We start from the raw sequence: 14,911 nt of genomic DNA on the forward strand, positions 1-14,911 counted from the left end.
GAGGATAATCTTTTGGTTATGCGCTACATAATTCACATCCTTCCTGGCTACAAATAATATAACTGGGCTATATTATTTGTACATACAATTTGAAAGATTGGATATAAGTTTACGAAGACAGGGTTGACAAGTAATTTGTAATTTAACGCCTATTTCTAAAGGTAAGAAAAATGTTTACATTTTGATACTTAAGCACAATTAAAATGTGAAAACTTTACACTCAAGTATGTTTTCAGATATTTTGACATTTCAGTAGCCAAGCATTACCAAATAACAATTTCGTTAACAAAAAGTACAATTTCTCTGTAATTTTTACACCCCTGATACAGACAACTATAAATACATCGAGCTGTATTAGATTGATGCATCTAATGTGTGCGGATCAAGTTCAGCACAGAGAGTGGTGTTCGATTATGAGAGTTTGGTTGGGGGGTTCTGATCATATGTCAGCTTTTCAAAAAGCCTTTCAGGTTTTAAGAGGCAGAGGGCTGGGTTTCAGCACAGGTCAAATATGTGGCCACCAGATGCTGCTGCTAGATGCCTACCTTGATTTTCTCAGAGCTTCCTCATCAGGGTCTTGCACTGCAGAAAAGTAAAGACAAAGAGAGAACATGTCAGACTCTACACAACACAACAAATCAAAATCTATATCAAAATAAAAGGAAAGTGACAAAAAAGGCAGGCAGACTCACTGTATTCAGTTCCAGTAATGTGGGCGAGGAGGCGGAAGGACTTGGACTGCAGCTGGGCGGCTCTTTTAGTCCATTCAGATGGCCCCAGGTCATTGTTTTCACTGGGAATGACGGCCTGATACACTGGGGAAGCACTGTCTATAACATGGTCTTTAACTGGCAGATTACTGCAACCACAGAAAAAGCCGGTCTTGTGAAACACACACTTTCTTTTCAGTATGACAGGGAACATCAGCAAAATAATTTTCATGTATAACGACATTAAATGCATTTTTTTTTGTGGTAATTTTTTTATTAAAATTGGATGTAAATTTACCTATTCTGACTAATTTACTGCCATTATCACAAATTTACGATGTACTGTATAACATACAGTTATGTTAACAGTCTGTTAACACAAATTTTTTTATATATACATTGATAAATATGCAGAATACTTCATAAATGTGCTAATAAAGAGAAGCATGGGCAATGTGGCCAGAAGCTTGCTTATCACACATTATATCTCTTACCCAGAAGAATGACAGAGCAGAGCATTCAGAAATCTGTTTGTTGACATCTAAAACTCAATCGCTGACTGATTTCCTGTTACCACATTAGCAGACCCTCTTGTAAACCTCACCATTTAAACACGTTTTCACCAAAAACAGTCAAAGTCACCTAGCAGCAAGATTAAGGGTTTCAGAGGAACATTTGAATGGGTAAGAACCAAAGAAATGGAACTGAAAGGTGCGGTCTAAACAAAACTAGTATGTGATGTCATCGTTGCATTAGGCTAAATAAAAAGGCAAAATCCAGCTATTTCAAAAGTTACAGGACAGACTCTGCTCATGAATACCAGGTGCATTTCAGAAGTCAAGATGCTCCAAATCAATCAAAGGGAGGTTAGAGGAAGAGATGAGAGAGAAATAGATAATGTGGTGATCAGGCATGCAATGCGCAAGGGAGGAGACGAAAAGAGAGTGCTCATATCAAACAGATGGATCAGGCTACTTACGATAGCGGAGAGTCAATTTCATTGCTGCCAGGCAGGGCCATTGCGATTGGACACATGTAGAGGGGGGACAGGGTACATGATGTACAGTGTGATGGATAGAGGAAGCGGTGGATGAAAGGATGGATGGTCGGGAATGGAGTGAGAAAGGGAAAATTAGATAAAGCTTCTACGCTATGCATTAGAGAAGGCTTCTGACACGAGACCGAAAGCCTAATCTCTCATTTTCAAACCATACAAAGACCATAAAACATCAAAATACTGGCACCAACAAACATAGAAATATGTAGATCACGGCTAAAACTAATTCCCAGTGGACATACAGAAGAAAAAAAGTGCACAACTCATAGTTACAGATTACCAAAATTACCAAAAAAAAAAAAATGTCTCTTATGCTCATTAAGACTTCATGTATTTGATCAAAATACAGTGAAAACTGTAATATTAATAGTAATAATATAACTGTTTACAATTTTAATATATTTAAAAAAAGTCTTTACTCCTGTGATGGCAAAGAAGTACTTTCAGCATTTCAGTCTTCACGATCCTTCAGGAATCATTTTAATATGCTGATTTGCTGCTCAAGAAACATTTCTTATTATTATCAATGTTGAAAACAGTTTTGCTGCTTAATATTTTTGTGGAAACGTGATGCATTTTTTTCGGGTAGTCTTTGATAAATAGAAAGTGATGAACAGCATTCATTTAAAATAGAAATATTTTGTAACATTATTAATGTCTTTACATTACTGTTTTGATCAATACAAGTACCCTTACTGAATAAAAGTATTCATTTCTTTCAAAAAGAAAATCTTACTGACCAAAACCTTTTGAACGGTAGTTTGCCCATAAGCCATGATCCCTAACTTGTGCAACTGAGCATTCCCATCATCATTCCTATTTGTTTGCATCATTTATTCGTTATTTTCCTGTTCATCACTGTAAAGCTGCCTTGAAACAATCTGCATCGCGCTATATAAATAAAGGTGACTTGACTTTACTTGAAAAGCACACAAAAATCCAGCTGGCTCCATAGAAACTACACATAACATTGAAGACTTCGAAAACTGCCTTTCTTCTGCTTCTGTAGGGCAACATGTTCACAGCATACAATTTACATCACTATCATTTTGATGATGTTAAAATGAGGAAGAGTGAGACTATATCCAGTCTATGAACAGACATCCTTTGGAAGTCTTTAGCCTCGTGAGCATTAGCAGATAGCACTGGCCTACTCAAGCGTAGCTGTTTGCCAGGCGTTATAGCGAATGTGTGTCATGCAGGGCATGGGAGGAGGTAGAGGACGCAGTTAGGTGCACTAGATCTTACCCGGACATCTCGCTACCCCTGGCCTGGGACTGGCCAGCAATGGCATCCATAATAGCATCCTGGGAGTACATGCTGATGGGGGTGTTGTACTGGGCATGGATGATGGTGGCCTTGCCTCCAGGCCCCTTCACCTCAATGGGCTTATTGGTGGAGAGGGCAGAGTCCTTCAGAGCTATAGGGTTGAAGCTGGACAGGTACTCATTGCTGTGCAAGTGAGGGAAAGGTGATAAGGGATGAGTATGGGTAAAAGAGAGACAACAGAGACAAAATGGAGGTTAGAGTGAGAGTAAGAGAAAGGGAGTGAGGAAAGTGAATTGGTAATGAAAGATAAGAACCCTTGGTTGATAATACCAGCATATGTTGTGTTTAAGATGCTGGTGTGCTGGTATTTCAACAAAGCTTCTTGATTACATTAACCAGCAGAAAAACCATGCTGGTCGACCAGTTCAGCTAGTCCACCAGCAAGACCAGCCTGGACCAGCATGATAATTCATGATGGAAGGTGTTGCAGGTGAGACAAAATGAGTTAAACTATAGTATGGTATTAATTAAATTGATTAATTAATAAATAAATAAATAAAAGGCCCAGTCTAATTTTTAAGGTAGAAAAAACACATCAAAAATGTTTTACACAGCAAAAGATTACTACTACACACGACACATACAATGACTTGCATAACTACAGCAAGCAGTACAACATAGCATACAAAAAGGCATGGGAATCTGCAATAATTGAACAAATCCAGTGCCGATTATAATTCTACTTCATCATTCCACTTCCTTAACGGTTCCATTTACAATTTTTTTAGTACTTTAAAGAATAAACATTTGAAGAAAAAAGTTATTCCATTGCCAAATGACGAGATGATTTCAATAATAAATACACGTACAACAATTCGTGCAAAAAAAATATGTTCAGAGTATTTTAGTACGGTACCTGTGCCAGAACCATTAACGGAATTGGACATCAGTTGGTTATAGTATTTTTCAAATATATGGAAACCAGTTGTAAATAAAGGTGCATTCTTGCTATGTCAGAATTACTGTAACGTCAACTTGTAAAAAAAAAGATTCACATCCTTGCAGAACTCATAATTCACAACAGAGCTCCGACTTGTACAGCCTGACCCCAACAATGTCATGCAGAAAAACTCAAAATAGCAGCGGCTTCAGCAGTAAAAATTGAGTTAAGCAGTTATTTAATAATTTTACTGTTTAATAATTCCTATAATTGACTATTGTTAATGCAATATTCTGAAAATAAACAAAAGACAGTTTAATGCAGCAAGTGCAGAGCTGCTAAACAAACTTTAAATAAAGTTTGCCAATAATGCATTTGAATAACGACTGTTACTTGTTATAGTGTGGTTTTGTCTGTTGATTACTGAAATATTTCAGGTTTATTTAGCAATTATGGTTGCAATGGATACATAATTCCGAGTCCGAAGATGCGATCAGCTCTGAGTATAACGTCACAGGTTGTCATTTAGTAAATACGGTAATTTTTATATGCCATGAATGCAGCATAAGAAACAGTTCTCAATTCCCAAACCGAATTCTAAGTGTATATTAACTGAAAAGTGCCCAAAGAGGACCAATAGAATCATGACAAAAACGTTTTCTATGCTTAACATGACTTCAGCAAGCAAAGCTCTAGCCCCCTAAAACACACACATATATATTCCAAAGAAGTGTGTTTATATATACCCATCACTGATTCTGATATGTTTCTCTGTGTTGTAGTAAAGGTTTACATTAAGCATTAGTACACCATTAAAGCAAGCTTTGATTGCACAGGAAGACAAATCTCACTAACCACACTGTATTGTTGATAACACACCACAAAGGCAGTTCCAAACAATTCCATGCACGTATACCACACAGAGTACTACAACGTTATGCCAGGAGGCTGTTACTAACTTGGCAGGAGTGTTGGTAATAACCTACAATGGGTGAAAGGAAACAGAAACAAGTGCATTGGTTAGAAACTCATTTAAGATTTAACATGGAAGGGTTGTGCCAATGAAAGTTATTCAGGATGTGGAATCTCCTCAATTTTTTAAAGGTGCAATGGTGCGATTTGCTAAAAAGCAGTAAACTCAAGCCATTGGTTGAGCCAACATTGACCCAGTTGGGCTGCTCAAACAAATAAATTCTGTTTGTAGCACAGAAATGACACACTTCACCTTTAATAAAAAGGAAAAGGTTAGTGTGTTTGAGTGGCAATGTGTGTGCTTGGCGTGATTGAAATATAACATGTTTGTGCGCGCGCACACAGTAGTGAAGTCCCCTTTCACAGAGGCAAATCAACAAAAAAACTGAAAGCAAAAGACTAGTACGCCACTGGCCATATCTGACAAAAGAGAAATATGTTTTCATATGAGTGCCTCCTTGCAAAGATGTGACAGGAGGGAGTGAGGGGGATGTATCAGTGTAGTTAGGAAACTGAAGCCGGACATTCCATGACCTTTTATAGAGAGAGCTGCGACAGGTGCTCTCTCACCCATCTCTATAGCGACTGTGTAACCGTATCACTCGACACTACAGCCTGAGATTTCCTCTGTGCTGCGGCACACGCTCAAACCTTTTTCGCTGCATGTGAAAAGAGTAAACAGAGAGGGGTACAGGACATTGTCATCCATTTCCCTAATCCACCATAGTACAGCCAAAGTGCATTGCTTTGAGGTTACAACACAGAACTGAAACGGTCAAACCTGGAAAGTGATATAGTGCTTTTAAGGTCTCAATATGACAGCTTGCATTGGTTGTCAAGATTTGATAAGCATAGTTTATGTGTATCAAATCTTGACAACCAATGCAAGCTGTTCAAAAGTTTGGGGTCTGTTCAAAACTTCAAACTTCTGAATGGTAGTGTACTTTCTGGTTTGACAGCCAATTTTTCAATTGAAACCCTCTGCTGGATACATTATCTGATATAACCTGATCACTGTACCTGAAGGAGGGTCACAGTAGGGACAACTGAAGCCTCAGCTCAAATTTGTCTTGCACATTCCTTCAGAGCCCTGAAGCCTTAACTAGATCCCTCTCTGGCCTGTTAATGCCAGTAGGGAATGTGGTCAATGTAACAGATGTAACCTCTCTTTTCTGAATGCTGTATGGCTGCTGTCATTCTTCTGTCAAAGAGCGAAGTTAGCAACCAGATGGGCCTGACCTATAACCGTCCCACTGATTCTAACCTGAAACTCTAACCTGTTAATTTAGAAATCAACACTATATTTTTAAAATAGGACTGGTTAAGTTTTACCGCACATGGCTGCTAGCGTCAGATCTCGCTCTATTCATGATTACATACCCACTATGCATGCCTGACCCCGCGCTCTTAGCCCTTTCCTGCAGCATGGCCATCTCTTGCAATGTCTCGGCAGAGTACAGACCGATGGGGGAGTTATACTGCTGTTTTTTGTCTCCGGAGGTGGATTTGTCCCTCGGAGAAGCTAAATGTCTTTGAGCAGGGAAAGAAGCATCTCCGCTACTGCTGGAGTTTGTTTTAGCAGAAGCTGAGAGACCCCCATTCATTTGCACAGGCTGATCCTTAAAGGAGAAGTGCATGTGTGTGGACAGTGTTGAGAAGGAAAGAACAGAAGGAGCAGGTCAGACGAAAGCTGAGAATGATTTAATAACTTACTGAAAGTAAAACAAAAGAGCCCAAAAAAGAAAATGGCTATTTTTTGATGAAATAACTAATCCTTTAACTTCTTAAACATAATATAATTGTTTGCACACTACCGTTCAAAAAGATCAGTCTTGTTTTTGTGTTTGTGAAATAATGTTTGAAACTGAAATTTAATGTCTGAAATAAGTCTTCTGAAGTCACTAAAGCTGCATTTAAATATTGTGAAATATTATTACAATTTAAAATAATTGCTTTCAATTTGAATATATTTTAAAATGTATTTTTTCCTGTGATGGCACAGCTGAATTTTCAGCATGACTACTCCAGTCTTCACTGTCACATGATCCTTCAGAAATCATTCTAATATGCTGATTTGCTGCTCAAGAAACATTTCTTATTATTATCAATGTTGAAAACAGCTGTGCTGCTTAATATTTTTATGGAAACCTTGATTGTGAAATCTTATAAATGTCTTTACTGTCACTTTTGATCAATTATTACATACATTTCTAAATAAAAGTACTAATGTCCTAAAAAAAAAACGGACCGCAAACTTGTATGTACTGTTGTATGTTTTAGGTAGTGTATGTACTAATCAAGAATCTCTTCTTTTGTGTGCCTATAACAAAATATTTTTTAATTAAAAGCTAAATGAATTATGAGAAACATTATATTTACAATGTTTAGTTAACTTTTTGCTGGAGTGTGCAAAGTGAATACCAGCAGGGGGCATCATAAGGCTTTTTACAGGTAGCATTTGGAAGGATGTCCTATGATAAATGTATCCTGAGTTGAGGGGAACCCAAAGTCCAGAATCTATTATTATCTTAGCCTCTTAAAAGGAATCTTTAACTTGATCCAGCAAAAAAAAAAAAAAAAAAAAAAAAATTTTTTTACAGTGATCATCAGCTGAAGCTTTCTCCAAGGCCTAAATTACACATGAATCTTCATGAAATGAATCAGAGTGAGAGAATGTGGAATGTATGAGCTGTGCTTGATTTAAAATGTCTGAATGCATGGACATACAGTATACTGTTTGCAGATGTATGTAGAATGCATGACTGTGAGTACCGGTAATGTGTGACAAACCTTCTGATGGGGGATCACAGTCATAGGGGAGTCCATCCTTGCTGTTGTCATGTGAACAGGGTTGATTCGCTTTGACCTGTGATAAAATAGAGAACATGAAATGAAAATGACAAAGAGTGCTCTGGATCACATCTTAAACAATGTATGACAAAATTCCAATGTCCAATAGTCAACTATAAACATCTCATGCACAGTTTAAGACTTATTTTCAGTTTTCCTGGTCTCACATTTTTCCTTTGAGAGTGAACACTGACACAATAACAACACAATTATGAATGCCATCTACAGTTTTTGTTGCTGCTATCAGAAAAATGCTTTTGTTCAAACATACTTTGTTCCAAATTGAACCTTTTCAAAAGAAAAAAGAACCTTTTCTTATTCGTAAAAATAAGAGAAGTCCTTGAAACATCACAGTAGAGGTTGACAACAAAGTAGAGAACGTATCTGACAACTGTTATAGTGTATCTCTCCCTACATGTCCACTTTTATATCAACAATCCTTGCAGAGGGAACTCTGGGATCTATTAAGAGTGTTAAAGTAAAGGAAAGATGGTCCAGTGTAATCCCTGCAGGTATGCACAGAGAGGGGAAATGAAGGTGAACACGCATTTTGGGGGATTTTGCTCATGATAAAGTGAACTAAAAGCAAACATGACTTAAGCACTAAGATACATCAGAATTGCAGCTTGCACTGGAGAGATCAATGATGTTTTTAAACTCAAAAACTTCAAGGATCTCACGGATGAATGCTTGCAGACATGGTTTATGAGGGAGGTGTGCTAACCCAGGCGTGGCTCTCCCAAAGACAACACAGAAAACTTCTGCACTGATCTGTTGATATTGATATTGATATTTGTACAACATGCCCAGAAGATATCTTTCAAGCCACACTGTTGATTAGTTGATCAATTTAACCCACAAGGGCCTCCAATTATGACCCAAATATAATTTTTTCTTTGCTCAAATTTGATGTTGTTCACATATACTGTAAAGCTGTTCACATGACCTTTTAAATGTGGCCCATACCCATATGTGTCTAAACAGCCAATGTAACGCATAAAAAGTCATGTTCATGTTCATCATAATACCATCAACACATTTCATAATTTAATATGATACCATATTTTCTTACATGAATAAGACATTAGAACATAGTCTTCCAGCCTCAAATCTTTACATTAGCATCAGAACCTTAACATTTTAGTTTCTTTTGCTAATGTTCAAAGCAAGTGAAACAACAACATTTAGCATCAACATATATTCTGTATACACAAGAGAGGAACTGTCAGGGCCCTCTAGGCCTTCAGAGAGGGCCTAAACTATTGTAAAAAAAAATAGGAATCTTTCCACCTAATGCTTTCAGCTCTGTTATTGGTGGTCCAGCTGTGAAATTCTAGAGGGCCAAGCAGTGGGTCCCTCTAAGTTTGTGACACATTCCACCTTCTGTGGGGAACACGATCAGAAAAAAAGAAACGCTGATAGACTAGCTAGCGCTATCCGCTATGGAAACCACAAGCAACATTAATGAGGAGGACATCGTTGCTAATTTATTATCCACGCCATTTCAAGATGAACTTTTAAAGAAACGTTGGAGCTAATCGGCAAAGGGAGACCTACACCAGAGCTTAATTTGTTGCAGAAAGCCAAAGCTTTTTAAAGCATTTCAACAACAGCAATCAAGGGATACCCCTGAATGACAGCATCAACCAAGAAGCTAAAGCTTTAGTTGAGAAAACAGTTATTTTGCTGGTCAGTCCGTAAATTTACTGACTTAGAGACCATGCAAATTTGCTGTAATTCTGCATAATCGTTACATTTTTCCCAAATTATAAATTTAATACAGTCTGTTACATACATTTAAATGGCTGCTGTGCCAGTCTAATGATATGATTTATTATCAACATATGCGGAAGTGTCTGTTGCTAATGTGCTATGGTCGGAGCGCTGTCATGATTCATTGGCTTACATTAAATTTTATTGGCTTTGTGGCCAGTTGTCACCATATTCCGCTGATATGACACACCAATTGTGTGATGGTGCAATTTTGTGTAATGATGATTTGACGATTTGAAAAGTCAGATCCATATAAGAATAAGAAAGTGATCTGGATCAATTGCAGAGTGAACATAGCCTTGTTTATTGCTATGTTTTGTCAGTGCTGGGCAGGCTGGAAAATAGCAAGTTAACAGGAGTATGAGGCTGCTGATGGATCAATGGACACTCGCCAGAGGCTGTGAAGAAAGCTCCTAAAAGCTAGAGATACAGAATGCATAATACATTGTCTGTTTTGAAGAGCTTTTGAAATGTGTGGAAGCTTAGCTAAATGAAGCTTGTCTAATAATGTTGGCAACATGTAACATGATGACTCAGCAGGTAGTCTGATCTGATAAGGCCAGTGAGTTGTCAGAATGTGTCATACTCTTTATATCTTTCCTTTTTGATCAGGAAACATGAAAGCAATAAAATCACATAACCTTTCCCTTGATAAAAACATACACAGCTCATGATCAGCAGTGCATGTTTTTATCCAAGGAAAGGTTATGTGTTATTGCCTTCCTGTTAGTCAAAAAAGAACATTTAAAAGAAGATATATATACATGACCTTTCCCTGGATGAAAACATACACAACTCATCAGAGCTCACACACAATCTCAGTCACATATGTTTGTGATAGATTGAAGCTGCAGTCTGTTTGCGGTTCATAAAAGTGATTTGATTGATTGACTACATTTAACAGTCAAGGCCTGCTTTTATTACACTGCAGTGAATGAGACCCGCTCAGATCTGCATTCGATATATTAATTTTTTTAATTAATAATTTGGCTGTAGCAACAGAATCGCACAAGTGGATAAGAAAAAACTATGCTGTCAGTGAAGATACTGATACGAGCTTATGGCCGCCAAGACAGATGAAATATCAGTATGGAACACAGCGTAAACATGGCAGATCATTTTATTAACTGAACCAGAATGGAAGCCTAGACGAAACTCAAATGGGAATCATGATGTTATCCCAGAGCAAAACGTCCTGGTGTCATTTTAATCAGGATGGACAATTCTATCCAACAGGGACGGTTCTATTCTATTCGGTTCTATTCTATTCTATTCTATTCTATTCTATTCTATTCTATTCTATTCTATTCTATTCTATTCTATTCTCCAAACTCTAAATGTTACTTATGCCATACACAGTATTCAATTTTCCGTTACTGCCACATCCTTCTTTGAGTGTCATCATTCAAACCTTTGGACAATTCCCCTATACATTTTATGGTTTCAGATTTTTTATGGCAAGTAGTATGACACAAAAATGCATCAGCAAGTAATGACATATTTTTTTAATTCAGAAGTTCAAATGTTCTACCGTTCACGGTTTGATCAGTGAGATTTAGGAAAAAATATACTTTTATTCAACAAGAATGCAATAAATTGGTCAAAAAGATAGTAAAAACCTAATTTTACAAAATATTTCTATTTTATAAGTGTATAACTGTTTTCAACATTGATAATAATAAGAAATGTTTCTTGAGCAACAAATCAGCATATTAGAATGGTTTCTGAATGATCATGACACTGAAGACTTAAGTAATTCAGCTTTGCTATAACAGGAATACATTTTAAAATTTAAAATATATTTAAATAGAAATGTTATTTTTTAATTGCAATATATTTGATAATCTTACTGTTTTTACTGTACTTTTTCAAACTTTTGAACGGTAGTGTACATCAAAGCAAATTTGTATGCTTACACACACACACACCCCTCCAAAACACTAACAATTCATTGTACCTTTGCATGGTGAGGGCCAGATTGAAGTTGGCAGACTTGATCTTGTTTTGGGCCTCCAGGTGTGTCATCCCCTCTGTGCTGACCCCATCAATAGCCACGATGATGTCACCCTGAATCAGGTTGCCGGAGGCGGCCTTGCTCCCTGGTGTAATCTGCAAAAAAACAAACAAATAAGCCTTTAAATGAAATACAGATCAACACCTCTGCAAACACAAAACTTGGGCAAGATAGTCATTTGTTTTTTTATTTGCCTGCCTCCCTATGGTATTGATAATGTACGTTGATGTATGTATAAAGGTGAATAAATAATACTTTATACCCTCTCAATAAAATCAGTGGAGGATAAAAACACACATATATTCTGAATCCATGACAGCTGGGTACACAAAGAGATCTCAAGCACACATTTGGCATTCTGCATGCTTAGCGCTACAACAGATAATGTGTTCCTCTTGCTAAAAATAGAACTGTGATTGCAGAATAAAATTGCTCTTTAAGTCAATCTGAGAAAATGTGTATGAACATAATGTGAATTAAGAACATGTCCGGGTCATATACCACATGTTTCTGACAGGCTTTGTGGGATTTCTTAATACCTTTGTATCTTCTATTGAACTTATAGTTATATAGAAATCATTTATACACACTACTGTTCAAAAGTTTGGGGTCAGTAAGGTTTATTTTTAAGAAATTAATACTTTTATTCAGTAAGGATGTATAAAATTGATCAAAAGTTACAGTAAAGACTTTTATAATGTTACAAAATATTTCAATTTCAAAATAAATGCTGTTCTTTTGAACTTTCTATTCATCAAAGAATCCTGAAAAAAATGTATCATGATTTCCACAAATCTGTTTTCAACATTTTGTGAGAGAATTTCACACAGGACAACAAAACACTCATTATTGGACACTTTATTGCTGAAAAACTAATTTCTACAATGGAACTACAATGGTAGTGTATGCTAGTAATGGAAAATTGGTCAATTCTGTTCCTCCAGAGCATGTTGAGGACCACCATTTGTGATTCTGTGATACTGATACAGGAAACCTACATATTGCACAGATGGGTGACACTGTCTCATCTCTGTGTCATATATCAAGATTTAGAGTCTGTTTCTTTTATTGTAAATCTGGCGAGGTTTCAGCTGTGTGTTTTGAGCCAGAAGCATCTTCTTAGCCAAAGTCTCACTGTGCATGGCTGTGCAGAGCTGTCTAATTTACAGAAAGCTGACGTGAATGCAAAATGAATAAAGCTGATTTCAGTTGTGTGCATGTTTCTCTCTAATCTCTTCAGGCTAGATGAGGAATTTTTGACACTATGTTATGTTTTGCTCCCTGAGGGACTATTCCTAAAACTCCCATTGAGGAAAAACTGAGGAGCTCTCTGTGTGAGTGTATTTTTGCATCTGTTTTGATTTTAAATAATTTAAAAAAACCTGAATGCATGCACATCTGAGCCAAGGATTTGGTTTCAAAAGTGCCAAGACTGCAAAGCCTATTTCAATAGCCTGAGAAATAGACCAGCCATACACAAAGAAAAGTGTCTGAAATAGCATCAGGACACATGCAAACTCATTCTGAGAAAGTTAGTTTGGTGTTATTATCTGACAACAGATAATTGGCAGTGTTTTTTGTCCAAAGTCAATGGTAACCAAAACTCAAAATATCTTCTTTTGTGCTTCACGGAAGAATGAAAGTCATTCAGTTTTGGAATGACATCAGGGTAAGTAAATTATTTTTGGGTGCACTTTCCCTTTAAATGCTTCACTCTAAGCCACAATAATAGAGCAATAAAATCAACTTATTCCATGGCTCACCTCTGCAATCTTACCTGAAATATTTGTGCCAAGAAATTTCATTATGAACCAGTCCTACAGCAGTCATAGTTCAGTATATGATTTTCAATGATCTAGATCAGTGTCAGACATTGATCAGTGTCTGCTATTTGTCTCACATTAATTACTGGGTGCCTAGATTGAACCTTGGACAAACCAGCAAAGGGTCCAGAAGGAATATTAGACTTACAGATGGAGAGGAGCAGTAGAGCAGGTGAAACAACATGATTATGCACTATGTGGATACAATGTATGATGCAATGAAAATACTGTTGAGACAAAACTTAGAGGCACTTATAAAATCCCATTATATATCAGTTAGTTCCACTTCTCTAATTTGATTGGTCAAACATATAGAGCTGGTAAGTCCCGCCCCTTCCGCTAACCCCACTGGACCTCTAGGTTGAAAAATCGTCAATGCAAGTGAATGTGAGAAAATAATTATTTTCTAGTCCCGTTTGAATTTTGCCATGAATGTGAACATATGTTGTCTGTGAATTTTTAATATAATTTTTCGTGTGAAGAATGCTACAATTTAGCGGGTAGAAGTTTGATACGGTTAGATTTTGTGTGAGAGCACTTTGTGGACTACAACTCTTCGCTGCTTTCGACGCGAATCTGAAGAAAGAACAGCCGATTTGGTTTGAATGGTGACATTTGGGTACAAAACACACAGGCATCTCGATCTGTCTCCATAGATTATCGCAGCATTAGCACCGTGATTTGACAAGTGGAGGGAAAATGTGTTATGGGGTGACGTCACATAGGCGACATGTAGTCTTTCTCGCTATGTCTTTTCCACAACTGCTAGCCAAAGAATCATACAATATACTGTCAAACTCATAACATGAAAAATTATATAAAAAATTCACAGACAACATATGTTCACATTCATGGCACAATTCAAACGGGACCAGAAAATAATTATTTTCTCACATTCACTTGCATTGACGATTTTTCAACCTTGGCGTTTTACGGATGGGCGGGACTTACCAGCTCTATAAGTACATATTAACTTGCCAAATTTTGTCTGTAATTAAAATTAGTCAATATTTGGCGCGGCAAGTTTGGCAAAGTGACCATACAAATTTTGCCGTGTGAATGAGTCATTTCTCCCACAGTGGTTTAGACAAGTACTTTTAAATAATAAATTCATGAAATTCACTTTTTGAAGTTGCATTCAAAATCCATTTGGCTTAGCAATCTGTGAGGTGTGCAAATGGGCATGAATGCTTTTGTTTCTTAAGGTGCTGTCACAATAAAGATCCATAGACTACTGTCAATAGTGTAACAATGTATGTACAGCTAACCTGAAGCCACTTTAGAATCAATCAGCTTTCTGTTGGTCAATGCAGTGAATCCATGTGACCAACTTGAACCCGCTGCGAGATCTGCGTGGTGAAATCTTTCACCCTCAAGCAAAATTCCTGATCGCATGGATGTCTATTGAATTGACTGGATTTCGCCCGAAAAAAATAAAAGAAAAAAATAAAAGAAAAAAATAATAATAATAATTTGCCAAGCAATGGTAAATGTAGCCCCTGC

The 14,911-nt window shown here is 37.0% G+C and overlaps 1 protein-coding gene across 7 annotated transcripts in view; it reads right to left on the reverse strand.

Moving 5' to 3' along the window:
- Positions 1–14,911, reverse strand: part of ldb3a (LIM domain binding 3a) — a 43,789-nt gene that overhangs the window by 15,868 nt on the left and 13,010 nt on the right. For 5 of the 7 annotated variants that reach the window (XM_079854749.1, XM_079854750.1, XM_079854747.1 and 2 more), the window contains exons 3-7: positions 11,529–11,680; positions 7,739–7,814; positions 4,936–4,958; positions 3,016–3,219; positions 1,690–1,713 (exon numbers count right to left, since the gene is read on the reverse strand). In XM_079854749.1, coding sequence (XP_079710875.1) covers positions 1,690–1,713; positions 3,016–3,219; positions 4,936–4,958; positions 7,739–7,814; positions 11,529–11,680 — 479 coding nt within the window. Of the gene's footprint in view, positions 1–545; positions 583–692; positions 860–1,689; positions 1,714–3,015; positions 3,220–4,935; positions 4,959–7,738; positions 7,815–11,528; positions 11,681–14,911 lie in introns of all 7 variants that reach the window. The other 2 variants (XM_079854753.1, XM_079854752.1) reach the window with 2 other exon arrangements.

The sequence above is a fragment of the Squalius cephalus genome, assembly GCF_949319135.1.
Source record: "Squalius cephalus genome assembly, chromosome: 21".
Classification (NCBI taxonomy): Eukaryota; Metazoa; Chordata; class Actinopteri; order Cypriniformes; family Leuciscidae; genus Squalius; species Squalius cephalus.